Source organism: Lytechinus variegatus, chromosome 4, assembly GCF_018143015.1.
Source record: "Lytechinus variegatus isolate NC3 chromosome 4, Lvar_3.0, whole genome shotgun sequence".
NCBI lineage: Eukaryota > Metazoa > Echinodermata > Echinoidea > Temnopleuroida > Toxopneustidae > Lytechinus > Lytechinus variegatus.
In genome coordinates, this window is record NC_054743.1 from 59,689,711 (window position 1) to 59,710,694 (window position 20,984).

Here is a 20,984-nt window from a genome sequence, read left to right on the forward strand (position 1 = left end):
AGGTCAAAGGTTATGTAAGGTCAATGAACTTTGGCCATGTTGGGGTTTTTTGTTGAATAACCATCATATCTCTGTAAGTTTATTGGTCTAGTTCATAAAAAGTGGACATAAGAGTAACCATGTATCACTGAACATCTTGTGCGAGTTAGAGTAGTATTCAAAGTCAGCACTGCTGCTATATTGAACCGCGTGATGCAGGTGAGACGGCCAGAGGCATTCCACTTGTTACGTTTAGAAATTGCATCTCTATTATGTTTTTATTATGAAATCCACACAGGGAAAGCATGGACATCTTGAAGCAGTGTCATTCAGGCTTCACTGGGATGGCTGATATGTTGGGCAAGGTGGTAGAGGCATTTACACTGCCAGAGACTGGTGAACAAACACAGCTGGTCCAGTCTCTTGTGTTCATCATACAGTCCATCAGGAGCTGGAGTGTAGAGTTTGAGACATGGCACCAGTCTCTTTGGGAGAGGTCTGTGCTTACACCAGGTGAGGCCCTTGCTTGTTTGTTTAACCCATAGAGGTACACCGCTTTCATGAGGCCAAGATTGATCTTATTTTGATCCACAAATAGGCAGTAATAATTACCTAGGTCCAGAGGTAACATAATACAGATATAGTATATATCTATATGAGTAACATCCATAAACCTTGTCAAGAAACAATAATGGGTAGCAACCCTTATATAGAGGAATACCCCTTTCATGAAGCCAAGATTCATCTGCTTTTGCTGCTCAAATTTGAAACATTCAATAATTTTCGCCAGATGTAACATTAGAATAGGTAACATCCATAAGCCTCTTCAAGAAACAATACTGGGTAGAAAGCCTTATAGTGAGGAACACCCTTTTCATAATGTGCTTCTGCTCCTTAAATTAGCAACTGCCATCAATTTCTATTGATTTTCATACTTTGAAAGAAATAGAATGTGGTTATAATATGATTCAAATTATATGATTATAGCAGGAATTGCATGTTTAAACAGTGATTTTCTTTTCATGATGTTGCCAATTTCTTTCAAATGTTGTGTGCTTTCATCAAGGTGACTCAGAGGCTTTAGGTTGTTTGTTTATGCGGAACTCGTGGAGAGCATTTCATGAAACAAGTTATCAGTGATTTCACTGACTGTCATAAGCTACTGAAATCCTTGCATATGATTGGCTCAGATCTAATTATTTAGTGAACATGACTGTTTACTTAAAAAAACTCCCCTGTTCCTGGGCAATGTGAAAGCAATCATTCTGTGTTTTGAATTAACTTTCTGTTATTTTAGGCAGAATATTAGAATTAAAAAGCTCTCTGTAAATGATTGCGTTTCAGATGGTCTAACTTTCAAAGTATATGATCTAGAAACACCTTAAATGTATTGACTGGATATTTGTCTGCTATCCTGTTTTGCATTTTTATGTGCCAGTACTTTTTTTTACCCACTTCTACCCGTAGTTTAGTTTTTTATTTCTTGGTGGTAATAATGATGAAAGTATTATGATTTTTGTTTATTTATGTTGTTTATTTACTCATGACAGATGCAGATGTGGCCACCACCATGTCAGAAGCAGTTTCTGATGCCAAACTGAAAATGGAAGAGACCATACGGTGTATATTACTTGGTGTCCAGTCCCTTGTGAAAACAGACCAAACCACTATGCCAGATGAAGAAGGAGATGCTAAGAACGAGACCTCAGAACAGAAAGGTAATAAAGATCGTGGAAATGTCAACTGAGATATCTGAGTATAGACAAAAGTTTGCTAATATATCTTATCAAAAACATGTAATAAGAATAAGAATAAAAATAATGATATCATATTTCTTATAGAAGCCTCTTCAGCTCCAAAAACCATTCTCCCAGCAGGCCCTGCTTAACATGATGTTATTATTACCCTGGCTTTAGCTTGGCTGTCTTCCTACCAGGTACCCATTTTTTACACCTGCTTTATAAACCACCTGTGCTGGACCACATGTTTGGTTTCTTTATTCACATTCCCCATTGTAACATTTATTTTGTTTATAAAAAGCCCACCTGTTTATAAATTCCAACTCTTGTCTCTTTAGAGTTGTGTTTCTACAGATTACAATGTAGTACACTATACAGTAGAACTAATTATAAGTGTTTTCTTAATTTCACAGAAGGAGAGGAAAGCGAACTCGATCTTGAAGGTCTTCTAGTCAAGAAGATTGTATCAGGGTTATCACATGACCAGAGGTCATTGGAGGTCAGTAAGGTCGTGACCTGTGGATCAGACCTTTTGAGTATCCTCTACAATCTGAGAGAAAGCTGCCGATCGGAGCAAGATGAACAGGTATGTGGAGTTTTTTGTCCAGTCTAATTAAAAAAAATGATCCAAAAAGGCCCTCCAAGACCAAACATTAAGGAAAGCCTGTTGGCATTAGTAGAAAGTTATGATAATTTTAGAACACATTTTTTTTTAAATAGTTTTAGAAGTCTCGCTTATTGAAATTATGAGATAAGCTTCCCCCAATTTTTGTGTTATTGAATGCAATTCAGAAAAATTAAAAGTTATACATATTCATTACAGAACCTGTATTGTTACTGCCATTCTTTACAGTTTATCTCTGAAAGATATGTTATGTAAAGTAGTATTTTTAAACAATTCACAACTTCCCATTGTTATATTTCAACCTCTGACTTGTGCACATTGCTAGTACAGGAGTTGTAAACATTTACAGATCTTCTTTATTCATGTTTATGAAATGAAGTCCAGACATGAATTATCATGAGTCCTAGAATAAACATCATAAATGATATCAGGATTATTTGAAGGATTATCATCTCACTTGATATGCAGATTTTCAACGAGTGTTGCTCCATGGCGGCGAGTCTCATCCCCATGATGCAACAGTGCCTTGGCCTCGCCTGCGCGTTCCTTGACCACATGGTGGCAGCACACCGGGCGACCAGCAAACTTCTCTCTGTCCTCCTCTCGATCTTCACCGACCTTGCATCTCAGGTAAGAAGGGAAAGTTGGACTTTTTTCAGGTGAGAATTTCATAAAGAGATTTGTTATTGATTTTTCACTGATAATTGTTTTAAGCTATTGAAAAGCCGGCATCTGATTGGCTGAGAGCAAATTAGTCATTGATTTTCACTGCTTCATGAAACATTCCCCAAGAGAGCATTTCATGAAGATAATCTTTTGATTGCTGTTATAAGCTATTGAAAATCCTTGCTTCTGATTGGCTGAGGGAAAGTTAGTGAAAATCACTGAAAAATCTGTTCATGAAATGCTCCCCTTACCTCATGTCCTCCACAGTCGCAATGGGAGAGAAATATCCATTGACCTTGATTGCTGTCATGAAAAAATGTATTCAAATGAAGCGATAATAAGGGTGCAATTTACACCTTTGTATTACGAAATGCATGAATGGTGCCTATACTTATTCACTGTCTCAATATGCTGTGCTCCACCGATACAAACCAGACAGCAGCGAGCCAGTGTGAGATCTAAAACATTCTTTTGACTATTAGATGATGAGGTGCATTGTGAAAGTCTTTCTCGTTTCTGTTTTCAGGGTTTCTGTCTTCCCGCTGAGTACTCGGACGAGATGGCAGGCGAGGGCGCTACAGAGTTTGAAGATATCGAGGGTGGGGGTATCGGTGATGGAGAAGGGACCAAGGATGTCAGTGATCAGATCGAGAATGAAGACCAGGTAGGTCTAACATATAAAGTTAAACTTGATATTTACAATCGATTGCAACATTTTCTACACAGTTTGTTGTATATTTGCAGTTATGTTTAATTAAAAAGTTGATTTTATCTATTATGTTACATGACACAGGTGAGAATAAGCTTAAGTTTTCAGATTGCCAAGTATGGAATTGTTTCACATTCCCAAAAGTAAAATTTGTTTTGCTAGTTTTTGACTTGAATGAAATAATGTACCTGTCCATTTTTTTATTCAGTCAAAGCTTTTATATTGTGGTTTCGTGATTTCATGACAAACTCCAAGTCAATGATATTCCTTGTCTTTAAGCATTTCATCTTGTAATTTTCATTCTAAACACGCATTATTGTATTTTTGCATACTCCTTATCATAGTATATGTTTATGTGTATTATTACTGTACATAATTCTACATTTTGATATCAGTGTAGGCTTTTTTTTCTTCTACTTGTGACTGATCTGTACAGCTTATTTCTTTATGAAAAAGGGGTAAATAAATAATAGTATTTGATGCAATTACCGTTGTGTTGGCTCAGTTGGTATAGAGCGTCGATCTCACAGCCGGGAGGTCAGGGGTTCAAACCCCAGACGCGTCAGACCAAAAGATGTTAGAAGATGGGAGTTTGCTGAGTTTTGGCGTTCAACAACTAAAGGGATAGAGCCTTGTCGATCTGGCACTGCACAGTGGCTGCCAGGCCCATGATCAATTGGGCAAAAATAAATTTTAGGAGTATTTCAATTCTGATATCAATTGCAAATGATAAAAAATGGATTAAATGGTATCGGTGGTGATTTTTTACCCGATTGCTAAGAAAGCATGAATGCTTGTAAGCAAGCAACCAGAGGACCGACTGATTAAGGTCCTCTCTGAAGGACCTGGTACTGAGGATTAATGCCTTTCCAAAGGGCACTAGCGCACCAAGTGCGAGTCCAGTTGAACCCGGGTCACTGGAATACAAATCCCCTGCTCTATTGAATTAGCCATCGTGCCTCCTTTAAAATTGAACAGATACAAGATACCAAGATGCCTGGTGAGAAGGAGAAAGAAGAAGAAGATTTCAGCGAGCAGCCAGATCTGAAGGACGAAGAGCATGGTATTGAGATGTCAGAAGACTTTGAAGGCAAGCTTCATGATCAGGAGCAAACAGGTAAGAAAATCTGTAAAAGAATATAATGTGTTCAATCAATTTTTTTTATAGTAATTTTCACAAATTTTGGAAAATAAAATGAATACAATCAATATAAGTATAAAATCAGGTACAATAGATCACATATATACCGAGGAAATTTGAAATGCTTGGGGATTGACAAAGGCAGTATTGGCCGATCAAGGGCAATCCCCGATGAAAAAATACATGAAATACATTAGTACATACATGTACAGGTAATGAATCCTTGAACTTATTAAACACAAAGTGCAATAACAACGGTGCTAAATAAGCTCATAAATAAAGGGAGGGAGAAGCAAAAAACCCCAACAAAGCTTTAAGGATTAAGTAGGGGAAGTTTATATTTATGTTTGAAAGAGTGTTACATCCTGACCTCCCAAATTATTTTTTACTCTGGGTTGCATCAGAGGCTTTCCCTATGTTCCCTAAATATGTACAAAAAGTCATCTTTATACAGTATATGGATGTCATTTATAATCTTTATTTTGTTTTGCAGATATCTGTACTTTAAAGGATAAGTTCACCCCAACAATAAGTTGATTTGAATAAAAAGAAAAATCCAACAAGCGTAACACTGAAAATTTAATCGAAATCGGATGTATGAGAAAGTTATGACTTTATAAATTTTCACTTAATTTCACACAACAGTTATATGCACATCCTGGTTGGTATGCAAATGAGGGGACTGATGACATCATCCATTCACTATTTCTTTTGTATTCTATTATACATGTATGATATATTCTGATTTTCTCCATTTTGTCATGGGAAATCAAGTTTTATTCCTCAGTGAACATGTGGAATTAACATTGTTGAACATTATGTAGTTCAGTCAAGTTTTACATTATTGTCAATTTTGTAAAAATTGAAATATTGTATAATTCAAAGAATAGACAAAAGAAATAGTGAGTGATGAACATTGTGAATCTCTCAAATTATCTTGGATTTGACAGTTTGTAGAATGAAGTTCATACAGAGAGAAAAGCAAGGCTTGGACAGAAATATGGTTTATTTAAAAAAAATGTAATATCCCCATATATAATACACCAAACTTTGTGATTTTATCACTTTGGTAGTTTATTGTAAATGAGAGAATTGTGAATCTGTCAATATATGTAATATTGTTTTTAATTAAACCTGGGTTTTACTTAAGTCTTATTAAGCATTTTAATCCACACCTCTATTGAATGCTAGGTTTCATTTTTTTCCTTATTCAACACTCATTAAAAAATGATGTACCGCATAATTTTTTGAAATCAGTGTTATGCTCACATTATTTTTTTTTAAGGAAATATATCTGGTGAATGAGCTACATGTAGCTAGTGGTACTCCATGGGCTGAGTTACCCTCGGGTGAATTGAATCAGTGTCGTGAGAATACCACACTATTTTTTTTTCAATTATTTATAATTTTTCCTTTTTTCCCCCTTTTTTTACAAGGAGACCAAGAGAATGAGGATAAAGATGAAAAGGGAGAGGAGGAGCTGGACAAACAAATGGGGGATGTAGATGGACCGGAATCTGATAAACTTGACGAGAGGATGTGGGGAGATGAGGAGGAAGAGGAGGAGGAACAAGATGGAGAGAAGAGCAAAGAGAAGGAAGACGAGTTTGGAGATGGTATGGATGAGGAAGAATCAAGGATGGTTGCTAAGGATGAGAATCAAGGTGAGTATTCATAGCCATTCTTAAAAAAATAGTTGTCAATAAATTCTGATTCTTTAATCAATAATAATTCATAGTAATTTCTGTTATTTGTTAGATAATGACATGTTTTCATTTAAATCTCCATAGTTTTTTGGCTTGGTTGCATAGCAGAGCGAGACTATTAATAGATGCCGCCTTTCTGATGATTGCAATGGTGTCGTCAACATTGAAATCTTAACCTATTTGAAATAAATCTCAACCTTGTTCATGAGACTCGGACATGATGGTGATCAAGTATAACTGAACATCCTGCCAGCGATGTAGGTCACATGACCAAGGTCAAAGAGAATTTAGGGTCAATGAACTTAGATTTTGTAAGGGGATATCAATGAAATCTTAACAAAGGTTAAGTTTTATATTGATCTTGTTGATGAAAGTTGGACATAAGAGTAACACTTGGTGGATAATTGTCCCTTTTCTTTTGTCAACTTGTGATTTTATTTCTTTTTTTATCTTGTAGGTGATGCGGAGGGAGATGATAAAGAGGATAAGAAGGAGAGAAAGGAGAACACCGAAGAGCCTCCTGACCCTAATAACCTGGAACCTAAGGATGAGGTAGGTCTTCCATATTATTTCTAACACAAGTTGTTGAGATACATGTATCTTCAGATCACACTTGATAAAATGATAAATATTGCATAAATGGGTTCTGTGATTTCAAAGTAGAACATATTTTTGCACCAGTAAAAGATGGATCAAGTGCGCCACTGAATAGGAAACTAGATAAATCAGCACCTTATAACTGCTTTATATCATTGTCATTATCTCATTTGCATCATACTTGGCAAGTTAAAGTTGAATGATATATAAATCAATGATTAGGAAATTTGTCTTGTTTTCAGTGACATCTTCGAGTAAGCAATCTTTATTTGCTGGGTAGAAGCCAAGGATGTCTGTAGAGAAATAATATGGCCTTTAGATTTTAGCCATGCATAGGCCTACAGTGTCGGCATATTTTCACTCAAATGCTGTACAAATACTGTGAATCATAATTTTTTTCATGTTTATTTATATTTGTGCACTTACAGAGGTAGATTGATTTGACATTTTCACTTCAAGAAATGTTATATTCCTGGTAATGATAGCATATACGATATTGTGTAAGAAAATTAGTAATATTCTAAGTAATCCAAGAACGTAGAAAAAATCTGTCCACATAATTTCTTTTTTAATTTCACGTATCTGTTGCAGAGTGAATTCAACGATGATGAGGTTGACCCCAGAAAGGCCAACGACCCACCTGCAGCACCTGAACCAGGTGACCTTGACCTTCCTGATGACCTTGACATGGATAAGGAAGAGAAGATGGATGAAGGGGAGGAGAATGCCGAAGGTACATGTGTATTATAATAGAGAAAGTTGTCTGTTAAAAATAATGATACTACTCCCCCATGAGTGGAGAATGCATATGTTTACTTTCCCAATGACTTTGATATGGATGAGGTTGATAAGATGGATGAAGAGAAGAACACTGAGGGTATTAAAAAAGAGAAATGTATCGCAATATATTATTGATGATGATACTCACCAGTGAGTGGGGAATGATGCTCATTGACCTTCCTGATGACCTTGATATGGATGAGGTTTATAAGATGGATGAAGAGGAGGAGAACACTGAGGGTATTATAATAGAGAAAGGTATCCTAATATATTATTGATGATACTCCCCAGTGAGTGGGGAATGTACACCCATTGACCTTCCTGATGACCTTGATATGGATGAGGTTGATAGGATGGATGAAGAGGAGGAGAACACAGGGTATTATAAAAGAGAAAGGTATCCTAATGTATTATTACTGATGATACTCCCCAGTGAGTGGGGAATGTACACCCATTGATCTTCCAGATATTCTTGATATGGATGAGGTTGATAAGATGGATGAAGAGCAGGAGAACACAGAGGGTATTATAAAAGAGAAAGGTCTCCTTATGTATTATTAATGATGATACTCCCCAGTGAGTGGGGAATGTACACCCATTGACCTTCCTTATGGCTTTGATATGGATGAGGTCGATAATTTGGATTGAGGGGAGGCCACCTCTAAACGTATAATAATAACAACACGAGAACGGTCTCTTGTATAATTTATGCTTAATTCCCAGGGAGTGCAAAATGTACGCACATTGACCTTCTTGATGATATTGACATGGATAAGGATGAAAAGATGAAGGGGAAGGGGGGAATAGAGTAAGGTTTCCTCCATAAGCGATGACACTCCCAAGTGAGTGGAGAATGTTCACACATTGACCTTCTTGATGACCTTGATATGATTAGGATGAAAACATGTATGGAGGGAGGAGAAATCTGATTGCATCATAAGAGAGAATGTTTTCTGTAACACTCCCCAGTGAGTGGAGAATGTGCATACATTGTTTGCAGGCAAGTCTGAATGATTCATGTGACCAAGAGGTATTGTTATGATGTATTCATAAGAAATTTGTGTTCTTCTTCCATCCAAGAAGTTTTGATAATATTAGTAATCTACATGATGGAACATAATGTGAAGAATGCTCGCACCATCTTTTTTACTTTAAAGGGGAAGTTCACCCTGTAGAAAGGTTTGTTGTAAAACTAGCAGAAAAAATAATAAAAAATATTGCCGAAGGTTTGAGGAAAATCCGTGGAAGATTAAGAAAGTTATTAGAATTCAAAGTTTTGAATTTGTGACGTCATAAATGAGCAGCTGCCCTATGAGTTATGTAATATAAAATGCATGAATTTCAAATTTTGTATGGTTCCTGATGACTTAATTTTGTTTCTATTCAGGATCGGGTGTGAAATGATTTTTAATTTTCTGAGAAAATTAGATTTCATTAAATTTTTTACCATGCGCTTTGTGGGAATACTGCTTGCATATGTCGTCACTAATCAAATAATTAAAATTCTAATAACTTTTTAATTCTTTGATGAATTTTTCTCAAACCTTCAGCAATATTTTTTATTATTTTTTTCTGCTATTTTAACAACAAACTTTTTGTCAGGGTGAACTTCCCCTTTTAAGTTGTATTTCATCCTATGTCTTCCCCTTCCTGATCGATCAGAATCAAATCCTTTGGACATTGAGGAGGAGAGGTTTGATGAGGCACCGAAGGACAAGGAGGAAGACCAAGAAGGGGAAGGAGAAGGCAAGGAGGATGAGAAGATGGAAACAGGAGAGAATGATGGTGAAGATGAAGGCGCCAACCAAGAGGAACCTGTTGCAATGGAGACAAATGAAGAGAATCGGGAAGACGGAGACGAAGAGGGGATGGGAGACGACAAGAAGGGATTCGAAGACAAGGTGAGAGCTGAATACTTGCTTCATAAAATACTGTGAAAAATATTATTGCGAGGACCCAGAAACACAAAGTGTAGATAATGATGATATGAATGATTTTTACAATTGCTTGATGATGATGATCATCCACAGCATTTATCTTGCTCCGTTCAGGAGTTGAGAGAGAAATTTGCCGCATATTTCTTGAGAAAGTTGGACCGTTTTCGTTAATTCTTCCTCCGCTTTTGCCATACAGTTTCGTTTTTGAAGCATCACAGTCACATTACAGTACACTAGCACTCTGCGCTGTCTGCGTCTGCGCACAATGTCGACCCCAAGTTAGATATTGGCCTGTCCTCTGCAATGATAGATGGCGCACTGTATTGTGAATCCATCAAATTGAGCAGGGACGATTTGAATATTTCGATACCGTCAATTTCATGGAGGGAAGACGGGAGAGTACACAAGAGAAAAGAAGTTCAATCATTCTTTATTATTCTAACCTGTAGGACTGAAATGCACCTTGGTTGAAAAAAATTATTGAGAAAAATTAAACAAATCATTGAATACATGTTTATGATTAAAAGATTATATGACAAAATGTCAGTCTTCTATTGTAATGTAAGATACTGTAAGGTACAAACAATAAAGCAATATTGACTGACTTAGACGAGGGTGATATCAATTTTGTGAGGGCGATATATATTTTGCCCCCAGGCCAATCAATATTGCTATTATCAACCAAATCAGGCATCTCGAGCAAAAATTGTTAAAATTCAGATATTTCAGAGTTTAAGAATGGGAATCTATTTTTGTCATGTTGAGCAGACTGGGCCTCTAAACTTTACCATTGTGACGTATTTGAAATTTTTGAAATGACGCGTCCTGGCCTGAGGACGCAGTGTCCAGCGTTGTTTAACATTGTGACGTAAAGCACTGCGAGACTCAAGGACATGTACAAAAACACATTGAATACTCCGATGTTACTCTCTGCCTTATTGCCCGCTACATTTCCACACATTTTCTCGTAGACTTTCCTGGACGGGCAGTAAATTTGTCCGTGGTTAAACAAGCGGAAACTTATTGACCGACCACTTGATCACAGTCTTAATCAAGCAACAATGTATTAAAGTTGCCCTGCTCAGATGTCCGATACAGTTAATGATACGTAGTATTTGGAGGTGTTAGTACATTTAACATGACAACAAATTCTATATCTCTCAAAGGGAGAGGAAGATGAGAACGAAGAAGAATCCAAAGATGAGGAGGAAGGGATCGACTATGCCCCGGATGAATCCCATGATACGGACCAAGCCCCTCAAGGATCGGAGGCCATGGCTAGGTCCAAGGCTTCCAAAGACATGGTCCAGGCACCGGACGACGAGGATCCACTGAAGGAACAGGAACAGAAGAAGGAGGAGGCGGGGAAGTCGGGAGAAGATGCTGAAGAGGATGTAAGTGGTTTCTGCATCAATTAGTGGAAGGGGAAGTTCACCCTGACGATAAGTTGAATAAAAGCGGAAAAATAGGAAAGTGTTGGTAAAGGTTTGATGAAAATCACTCATAGTTGATATACGTGTTTTCCTCCAGCAAGAAATTTATCCAAATCGTGCTGCATTCAACCCAGGTGAGGTGAATGGGTACACAGCAGGATTAATTCCTTGAATGCACTGAGCGCTGGAAGGCAGCTTGAGTAATATAGGAGCGCCTTGAGCACCTAACAAGATGGATACGTGCACTATACAAATCCTTTATTATTTTATTTTGTTATTTCAGCAAATCATTTGGTGGGGAAAAATATCTCTCTTTTATAACACCAATTAATTGTTTTTACTTTGTGTGAACATGACTTTCAGAAGCACAAAGCAGGTACCGCCGAGTCACGGCAAGACCAGAAAGGTCACGAGGGGTCAGCGACCTCGGAGGTCACCACCCAGGAGCAGAGTGCCAGGGAGGAGAGCAGAGAAAGCAAGAAGCCCAGCCAATCAGATAGCAAGAGAAGTCTTGGCTCCACCCAGGAGAGATACAACAAACGTCTCAAGACAATGGATGCCAGCGAGGAGACAGAGAAGAAAGATACTGGCAAGGAGAAAGAGGTTTGTCAAATGGTTCATTTTCTGATATCTCCTAAGCTGATTGTAAATTTAAAGATACAATGCGTAAAGTGGTGATGTATGTGTATTGTGGTGAATCATATGTTGTTGGCAGAGCCCTATCCCACTCGTAGCTTAGGCTGAAAATGTCAAGCCCAATTGTGATATAATGTAAATTATTTTTTTTTGTAGGAGCTAATTACAAAGTATTTAATGTACCTGTCATGAATGAATGCGAAAACAATGCTTGATGTGACATTAGACAAAGCCAGGCATTCTTTAGAATGACCTTTGTGTAATCACTAAATGTTTGGATGAAATTTGGTCATGTTTATTTTGAATTTTACTTTCACTTGACCCTGGTAATGTAGGTAAGTAAACATACTTTGTCAAAACTCAGTCCTGTGTCTTTTGTCAGGATTCCTGCTCGAAGTGCAAAGTGCGTCTATTCATCAGCAAAGGAAATACAGGAGGGGGCGATTTTGCCCCCATGACAGCCCAAATCGCCCCTACCATTCCCCTAAAAATTCATGCTTTGGGGTGACTATTCTTTCTAGAGTCGCCCCAAGATCTGTCAGAATCAATATTCGAGATTACTTAGAAAATCAATATTGAAACTGTATGGCAGAATAATATTTACTTATGCTGCATAGCGTCTTGTTACCCCTAAAAAGTAGCCCTTGAAATGAAAGAAATAGCCCCCTAAATTCTGCAATCACCCCAAATTAGAAAAAAATAGCCCCTAAAATATAAAAAAATATTCAATACCCTGCTCTTCATAATGGCTTACCAGCATATCCCACTACTTTGTCTAGGATGAATGTCAAACTTGGTAATCAAACGCCACTAGTGGGATTCCCTCATATAAGACACTGTCTGACATTTGACAAAGTAACTTATAAATACTAATTCAATTTAGAGATTATGAATATCAAGTTCATTTACAGGCTCTGGTAAATTATTCTCACCTTCAATATATTTACCATTTCATAAAGAATGAAACAGAGAAATCCGATCTGTACGAGCATCTCGCCGACTCGGAGGCACACCACGACGCCCAGACAATGGATGCAGCCACCGAAGAGCAGATGAAGGAGAAGGAATCGGTTCCCACAGCAGGAGACGAGGGAGACGAAGAACTGGAAGATGGTGATGAGGAGAAGATGAAGATGGAGGCGGAGAAGGAAGAAGAGGTGGGTTTAGGAATTGCAAGCGAATTTGTTTGAAATTAAATCCAAGTTATTATTGTTTGGAGGAAGTCTTTAAGATCTAGGAAAATTGTCATATGATCATTCTTGTATTTCATGAATACATGAAAGTGTCAGAAGGCCAAAAATAGTTTTCAAAGATGCTTATTAATGACGGGGAATACCTAACATTAGGAGGGAGATGATACAGGGAAAAGTGGCAGGAAGACTTTAAATTATTCAGATACCAAAAGACCCTTTCTATAGCTCTTGTAAAAGTGTGGTCTGGTACCACAGAAACTGTCGTTTAGACAACATAATTTGCTTGATATCAGGTAAAAGACCAGATTTTAATTCCCACAATAATTTTGTGACCAGAAACTCAATAATTTTGAATGATTTTTACCAGATGATGGGGGAAAATGAGATAGGGGATGGGGAAGTGGGGGAAAACTTTTTTTCTTATGAAATATTTTCATTTTTCAAACTTTTCTGCCATTACACATACAGTATAACGAAATTGCGAATGGATGAAGTCTTGCCCTTTGACATGGCATAATAGATAAATATTTTTTAGATTTTCTCCAAAGTTTGAGAGGCGATGGTTTGTCACCACAGTGACAGCATGGGCCTTCGGTATCATAGGATAACCTGTAACTGCTATTCTCACAGCAACTAAATCAACTTCAAACCGACCGATGCCATGCCACCGGAAATAATGGAATAACTTTTGTCGGTCTGGAGTTTGTTTCTTTGGTGTGCCAGTAGTATAACAGTGCCATCTCTGACCTTTTCCCACAGAACCCTACAGTCAGTGATGAGCTTCCTTCGCAAACCCTGCTCACCCTCTCCGACAGCACCAAGCTGGAAGCCCCGCCCCCCAACGCCAACCCAGACACCAAGGAGGAGGACCAAGCCCAACAGGATGAGGATGCGGGAGAAGATGATGACACCATGGAAACGGAGGCGGGAGGAGAGAGGCCGACGGAATCCACCATCCATACCGTCGTGGAACACCTGGGTCAGGGAGCAGGAGTGGCGGGAGCGGTGATGGATCCGGAGGAGGTGGAGAAGCTTCGAAGGGAGATGGAGGAGCAGTTGGCGTTGATGAATCGCCATGGCGATGGAGAGGTAGATGAAGATGATGTGTTATTGAAGTATTTGAAGGCTGTCACTTGTAGGCTATGGGTTTTCAAAGTTTCTTCAGGGGTCCGGAAATAGCCCCCAAAAAGCCGAGGAATGTGAAAATCAATTTTTCAGTAGCAACAGACTGGGAAGGTTGGGCACTTAGCAAATTTTTGGCGGGAATTCATTGTGAATAATGAATTTGACACATTTGCTATCGATAACAAATCACACTTTTAAAGGCTTTATAATTGTGGTACTTGGATGATATGAGTGACATTTATTAGTTTATACTTGTGTAGGTCACATGTGTATGTGCTTTGGAAATTCAAGGAAATGCTTTCAATTTATACCAAGGGTTTCTGTATCATGTGTCAATGTAGTTCTTTGGAGTCCATTGCTATGACCTGAAAAAAAATTATATGACTGAAATCCACTTTACTGGCAGTATATTTGTGTGTTATGAAAGAGCCTCTAGGAGATATGTTTGAAATTTGACTTTTGCAAACTTTAATGTATTTATCATACTTTTCTCTATGTGTTGTTGTTTCATCTTTCAGGGTGACGAAGCTGAGAAGATGTGGCAATCCTGTGAGTCGGTGACCTCATCCTTAGCTAGGGATCTTTGTGAGCAACTCAGACTGGTCTTGGAACCAACCCAAGCATCCAAACTCAGGTAATGATGACAATGGTCTGCCATTGCTGTTGAGGACATTATTTTTATATCACTTGGTGATTGAACATCTCGGTGCTGTTCCAAATAATATGTCAAGGTTCAAGATGTGTGTACATGTATTCACATCCTTGGCACTGTTGCATAAAAGTTACCATTACGGTAACTTTGCCATCCAATGGTAACTATCATGGAATCCTTGATTTTGATTGGTAGTTTCCACTGAACGGTAAAGTTACCATAATGATGACTTTTATGCAACGGTACCCTAGAAGACTGATTTTGCTATTAAATTTCCCCAATTTTGGCTCCAGTAACTCAGCTTTAATAGACACTTTCTACTTGACTTCTGTGCGAACCATTGTCTTTTGTTGCCTTTTAATTAGTGTCTTTATTGGGACTTATATGTACTGTATTTGTCCCACAAGCACATTTGCAGATGAGATAATCAAAAAGAAAAACCAACTAAAATAATACATTTTGATCCATTATTTCACAACTTTTTGATAGCTCAATCTTTTGGGACCAACAATATCTGTTTTACTCAAGTAGAGATTTTTCTTAGAAGACGTACAACACATGGTTTGCACAATAGGGTGAATGTTTGACTTACGGAAAGTCGACTCATGCAAGCTTACCTGCAATTTGTTTTTTCTTTGAATTTTGTTTTCTGACTTCTCTTCGTAGGGGTGATTTCCGGACCGGGAAGCGCCTGAACATGAGGAAGGTGATTCCGTACATCGCTAGCGGGTTCCGCAAGGACAAGATCTGGCTGAGGAGGACCAAGCCTAGCAAGAGACAGTATCAGATCATGCTGGCAGTGGATGATTCCTCCAGTATGGCTGATAATAGGTCTAAGAGGGTAAGTGGTGGTGGACGTGGTGGTAGTGTTTGTGGTGGTGGTAGTGGTGGCAGTGGTATTGGTAGTGATATTGATCCAAGCCTGGCAAGAGACAATATCAGATCATGTTGGCAGTTGATGATTCTTCCAGCATGGCTGATAATAGGTCTAAGAGGGTAAGTGATGGTGATGATGGTAGTTGTGATGGTGGTGATGGTGGTAGTGGTATTGGTAGTGATATTGATCCAAGCCTAGCAAGAGACAGTATCAGATCATGTTGGCAGTGGATGATTCCTCCAGTATTGCTGATAATATGTCTAAGAGGGTAAGAGATGGTGGTGGTAAGTGGTGGTATTGCTAGTGGTGGTGATGGTAATGGTGATGGCATTGATATTTGTAGTGATAGTGATCCAAGCCTCGTTATGGACGAGACAGTAATGGATCATGTTGGCATTGGACAGTTTATCCAGTATGGCTGATAATAGGTCTAAGAGGGTTAGAGATGTTGGTGATGGTGGTGGTAGTGATCCAAGCCTAGAAAGAGACAGTATCAGGTCGTGCTGTCAGTGGATGATTCCTCTAGTATGGCTGATAATAGGTCCAAGAGGGTAAGAGGTAATGGTGGTGGTGGTGGAGGAGGAGGTGGTGATGGAGATGATGGTGGTAGTGGTGGTGGAGTTGGTGGTGGTAGTGATGATGGTGGTGGCAGTGATAGTGGTGCGGGTGGTGCAGACGCACTATTATTAATTATTTATTATTTTTCATTTATGGCGTCACACCATAATGCATTACATCATTGCCTCACTCAAGCACGTATAGCTCTTCTTGCGCTGGTGGAGACAGGGTTTCTTGAATCTCGAGATTAATCGCAAAGAGGGCCGATCGGGCTAAAATCTTGTGGTTGAGAATACTCGGGGCTTGTGCAGCTATGCCTAATGTCTATCCGTTTTTCACTGATAGTCTATGCCTTCTTTTCTGTATTTTTTTCTTTTGTACCAACTAGCTTGCCTTTGAATCCCTTGCTGTGATCAGCAATGCACTGACATGGCTAGAAGCAGGACAACTGGCAGTCTGCAGGTATGTTTAATTTTGTATTTGAATGAGTCACAAATATTTTTTCTAATTCCGCAACTGAGGATGAACATAAGCGTGCTCATAATTTATTGTATTACCAAAATGGAGTGCATCAACATAAATGATTGATATTTAATGGCTTACTTCATAATTTACCTGACTTATAGGGTATTGAGGAACGAAATTTACAATACATCAATCAATGATTATAGCAAAGCATTCTTTGCTCTTTGTTGATCCCCCCCCCACAAAAAGAAAGACCCACATCAGCAGTTCAGTGCAAATTTACAATCAGTTACAAAACCTATATATAATTTTTTGACCCCAAATCAGCAAGTAATTGATCATACGTCTCCTGCATCACCCCATTTGGGTGCTACCTGACTCTGTAAATGCTTACATGTATGTCACTACTGTAGGTGTGAATTTACTGAATGACAATAATTGAATTTGATTTGTCCCTCATTGTGATATTGACTGCTTGAGGTCATAATTACATGTATTCTCACGTTCCGTCAGTAAATTTCTTTATTATTTGCATATTACTTTTCTTTGGTTTCAGTTTTGGGGAGTCGGTGAAGCTCCTGCACCCGTTTCATGAACAGTTTTCCGACCAATCAGGATCGAATATTCTCAGACAATTCACGTTTGCCCAGAAGAAGACAAGAATTGCTCAGGTAAATATTCCTCTTAACCTTGATTTCCTTTTTTGTACTCTGGAAAAACTGTCGGATCTTAAATGATTTTCTACGCATTTATGTGTACTTTAAAACAAAACAATTTATTCTAGAAATGAAGGAATTTCATGTTTTATGACAAAATTTTCTGGATGATTTTTCAGCTCATGGATGTGCACCAATTAGATGTCTTGTTCCTATGATTATGAGTAAAGCACACTTTTTGAAAGGAGATGTTTTTAATGTTATGAAAGAAGCTAAAAATCTCATTTCACCTGACCTCAATATTACAAGTTTTTTGTCCTACAGATTTGCAATCAGATGTGTTACGGAAACGATAAGTATCCTTGCTGCATGTATAGACACTTTACCATGATCAATGAATTTGTGTCAATTTGCATGTCTTCAGGGTAGTAATAACAGAAAGGTTTTTAGGAACATGTGATAAGTCCATCTTTGCAGTAGTAATCAAGAATTATACTGTTTATTATACTCCCAGTTCGTACGGGGTCGAAAATCTATTTTGCTAATTCTTATTTACCTTCTATCTCTATTTCTAAAGCTATTGAAGTATGCCTCAGCTTCCATGCTGACGGCTCGCTCGATGCGGCCACCAGGGGGCACTGTGGCTGGTCATCCGGAGACTTCCCAGCTGCTTGTGATTGTGTCTGATGGGAGGGGCCTCTTCTTGGAAGGCATGGAGACTGTGAAGAACGCTGTGAGAGCGGCCAGGGATGCCAACATCTTCCTCATGTTTGTGGTCATCGACAACCCAGAAAATAAGGTACAATGATGATGATGGTTATGAGGAGGATGTTGATGGTGTTGGTGGTGATGATGGGGATGATAGTGTTGATGATGATGGTGACGGTGGTGATGATGGTGGTGATGGTGATGATGGTGGTGATAATGGTGGTGGTCTAATTGGTGGTAATGATAATGTAATTTTTTCGATGGAGGTGGTGATGTTGGTGCTGGTGATGATGTTGATAATGGTGTTGATGCTATTGATGGTGATTATGATGATGATGTTAATTATTATGATCGGGATGATGTTGATGGAAATTATGGTGGTGATGATGGTGGTATTAATGAGGAAGTCAATGATGCTTGGGAGAAGAATTGGGGTTTCATGAATGATAATTGATGGTGATGATGATGATAGCAATGGGGATGGAAATAATGAAGAGAACATTAACATTCATATGAATACTTACCTTGATCATTCAGCCTCCTTGCATACATGTACATAGTTTTTTTAATCAAATCAAATTCCCAATCCTGCTGTCATACCAGTCTCATGAACGTGGTGAGTTTACATCTTTTCTTGGAGTTGTCATTTGGAAAAGGTATTTCATAGGGTGACTCGAGGGGCCCGTTTCATAAAGGACTTGCAGCTGTTGTAACTTTGGCATAATGGGCAACTACCATAACTGATGGTAACAGGGTTCAACAGCCAATCAGAATCAAGGTTTCCATGGTAGTTGCCATAATGGCAAAGTTGCAACAGTCGCAAATCCTTTATGAAACGGGTCCCTGCTCGGGGGGGGGGGGGGTCATTTCCTGTGAGCAGTGCTCCATGAGGTTTTCATGTGGGAAATGTATTAACTGATGTGAGGGAGTTCTAATGTTAAAGTGATATTCCTGTAGATGCGTGATTTAGAGAACAGAACTGGTTAAAGAAATACAAAAAGTCGAAACCTATTTTTTGCGTATTCCGTGCAGGATTCCATCTTGGATATCCGCGTCCCCATCTTCAAGCAAGCGGGAGCGATGCCGGAGATCCAGTCCTACATGGAACATTTTCCATTCCCGTTCTACATCATCCTCCGCAACATCAACGCTCTGCCGGAGACTCTAAGCGATGCATTGAGGCAATGGTTCGAGCTGGTGACGGCCACTGATAAAAGTTGATGAAGCATCCCCTAGTCCCACGTATAGGGATTTGTGATCATGAAGCCACACTAGAGGAGCTTTTCATGGAGGGAACTCTCCAATGTTTAGCTGACACATGTGCTTTTCAGTCAACCATTATCAAGGAAAGTGGTCCGATCTTGTCAGCCAATGGGTGTTGATTTTACAGCTAGCATATACACTGTTGGATCACCCATGGTTGTATGGCACTCATATCTATTACTCGTGAATCACCATCCAGAGCCGCCAAGTAGTACGGATTTTCCGTATTTAGTACTGAAAAATGAGAAGAATACCGATGGTTTCATGCAAAATACTGATTTCTCAAGTTTCAGTTTTATGTGTTGTCCTATGGTATTTTTTTGAAAATACTGATTTCCTTGCCAAAATACTGATTTTCAGCTTTAAAAATACTGAAATGTTCTTGTTCAGGTTGGCAGCTCTGACCATCTCAAACATTTAAAGTTGTGGCATTTTATTCTTGCTGCTCTAAAACGTTAGTAAGACTCAGAGAAATAAAATTCATGCCCTACATCTTTTAGCAATTTACTTATTATTGCTAGAAATGAGACAGGTCTCAAAGGGCCGACCATGACAGGTATGTTTAGTAGAACACTTCATAAGTTGGTGCTCAATGAAATTCACAAAACTTCTGCAAGATATTACCTTTTGAGTTATTTATCGTCTTCATGACAGCATCAATATTTTTGATAATCGAGTATATGATTATGAGAACAACCCATTTCCTCCTCCTTGCTAATTGAGTTAACCATTGGAAACTGCTGCTAATACATGAACCCATCTTATGTGTATTTCTATCCTGGAATTCCACCCAGAAATACCTGAGATTATTGAAAAACTGAGCAAAATTGGACAAGCACAAAAATAATTTTATTTCTCTTGATTTACTAGGAAATGAACTGTCTTGGTATTGGGTTTGTGTTATATTCATATTCTCAATAACTTATTTTACAAGACCCAATAACATGCACATCGTCATGTTCATGTTTTACTGTATTATGGAAAAATAATACTTCTTTTTATTTTTTTTTTGTATGCTGGCAGAACAGTACTTATTTGTTCTCAAAGATGTTTATATACCTGTATTTTTAATATATTTACGAGAACATTTTGCTTATTACATTTTTAATCATGTTGGGGGCTTTTATGAATCTGAATAAAAGCCTTTGATATATTTTCAGTATATAAGAGGAGTCTGCATGAATGTCATGTGAAATTCATCATACTGGTCATATTTCCTGAGTTGCCAAAAGAGACATTTGGATGAAGTCCATATAGAGCTCTTATGTTAATGGTTACCGTTGGGTAATTCCATAAAACAATGTTTGTCCGACCTCCTATACTTCCTGCAAATATTTTTTTTAATTTTATAGTTCATATGAAAGGTATAATATCTACAAATTACCAACTCTTGAGTAATTCATGAAGGGAATTATTAATATAGAAATGGTTATTTGGTGTCCCCTCTTCTAAGTTTCTGTTAAAAAAAGAGATGTTCCAAGTGTTTCGAATACAACGTGCAATTGCGTCTTCCAACATTTTTATATTATCGTATGTATT

At 38.2% G+C, this 20,984-nt stretch overlaps 1 protein-coding gene across 1 annotated transcript; it reads left to right on the top strand.

The window, feature by feature from the left end:
- Positions 1–1,535: 1,535 nt before the first annotated feature.
- Positions 1,536–19,719, top strand: LOC121414420 (midasin-like). The gene is made up of 19 exons (XM_041607592.1): positions 1,536–1,697; positions 2,132–2,304; positions 2,812–2,973; positions 3,536–3,673; positions 4,697–4,835; positions 6,296–6,523; positions 7,023–7,117; positions 7,754–7,895; positions 9,605–9,843; positions 11,046–11,273; positions 11,676–11,915; positions 12,908–13,105; positions 13,901–14,230; positions 14,785–14,900; positions 15,585–15,759; positions 16,742–16,815; positions 17,375–17,489; positions 18,052–18,273; positions 19,215–19,719. Exons 1-19 carry the CDS (start codon positions 1,550–1,552, stop codon positions 19,401–19,403), a joined length of 3,351 nt encoding a protein of 1,116 aa, XP_041463526.1. The 5' UTR covers positions 1,536–1,549; the 3' UTR covers positions 19,404–19,719.
- Positions 19,720–20,984: the final 1,265 nt, after the last annotated feature.

Coding starts and splice junctions, on each gene's coding strand:
- LOC121414420 (XM_041607592.1), top strand. CDS start 1,550: ATGTCAGAAGCAGTTTCTGATGCCAAACTGAAAATGGAAGAGACCATA. Junction 7,118..7,753: donor ACCTGGAACCTAAGGATGAG/GTAGGTCTTCCA, acceptor TATCTGTTGCAG/AGTGAATTCAACGATGATGA. Junction 11,274..11,675: donor GAGAAGATGCTGAAGAGGAT/GTAAGTGGTTTC, acceptor CATGACTTTCAG/AAGCACAAAGCAGGTACCGC.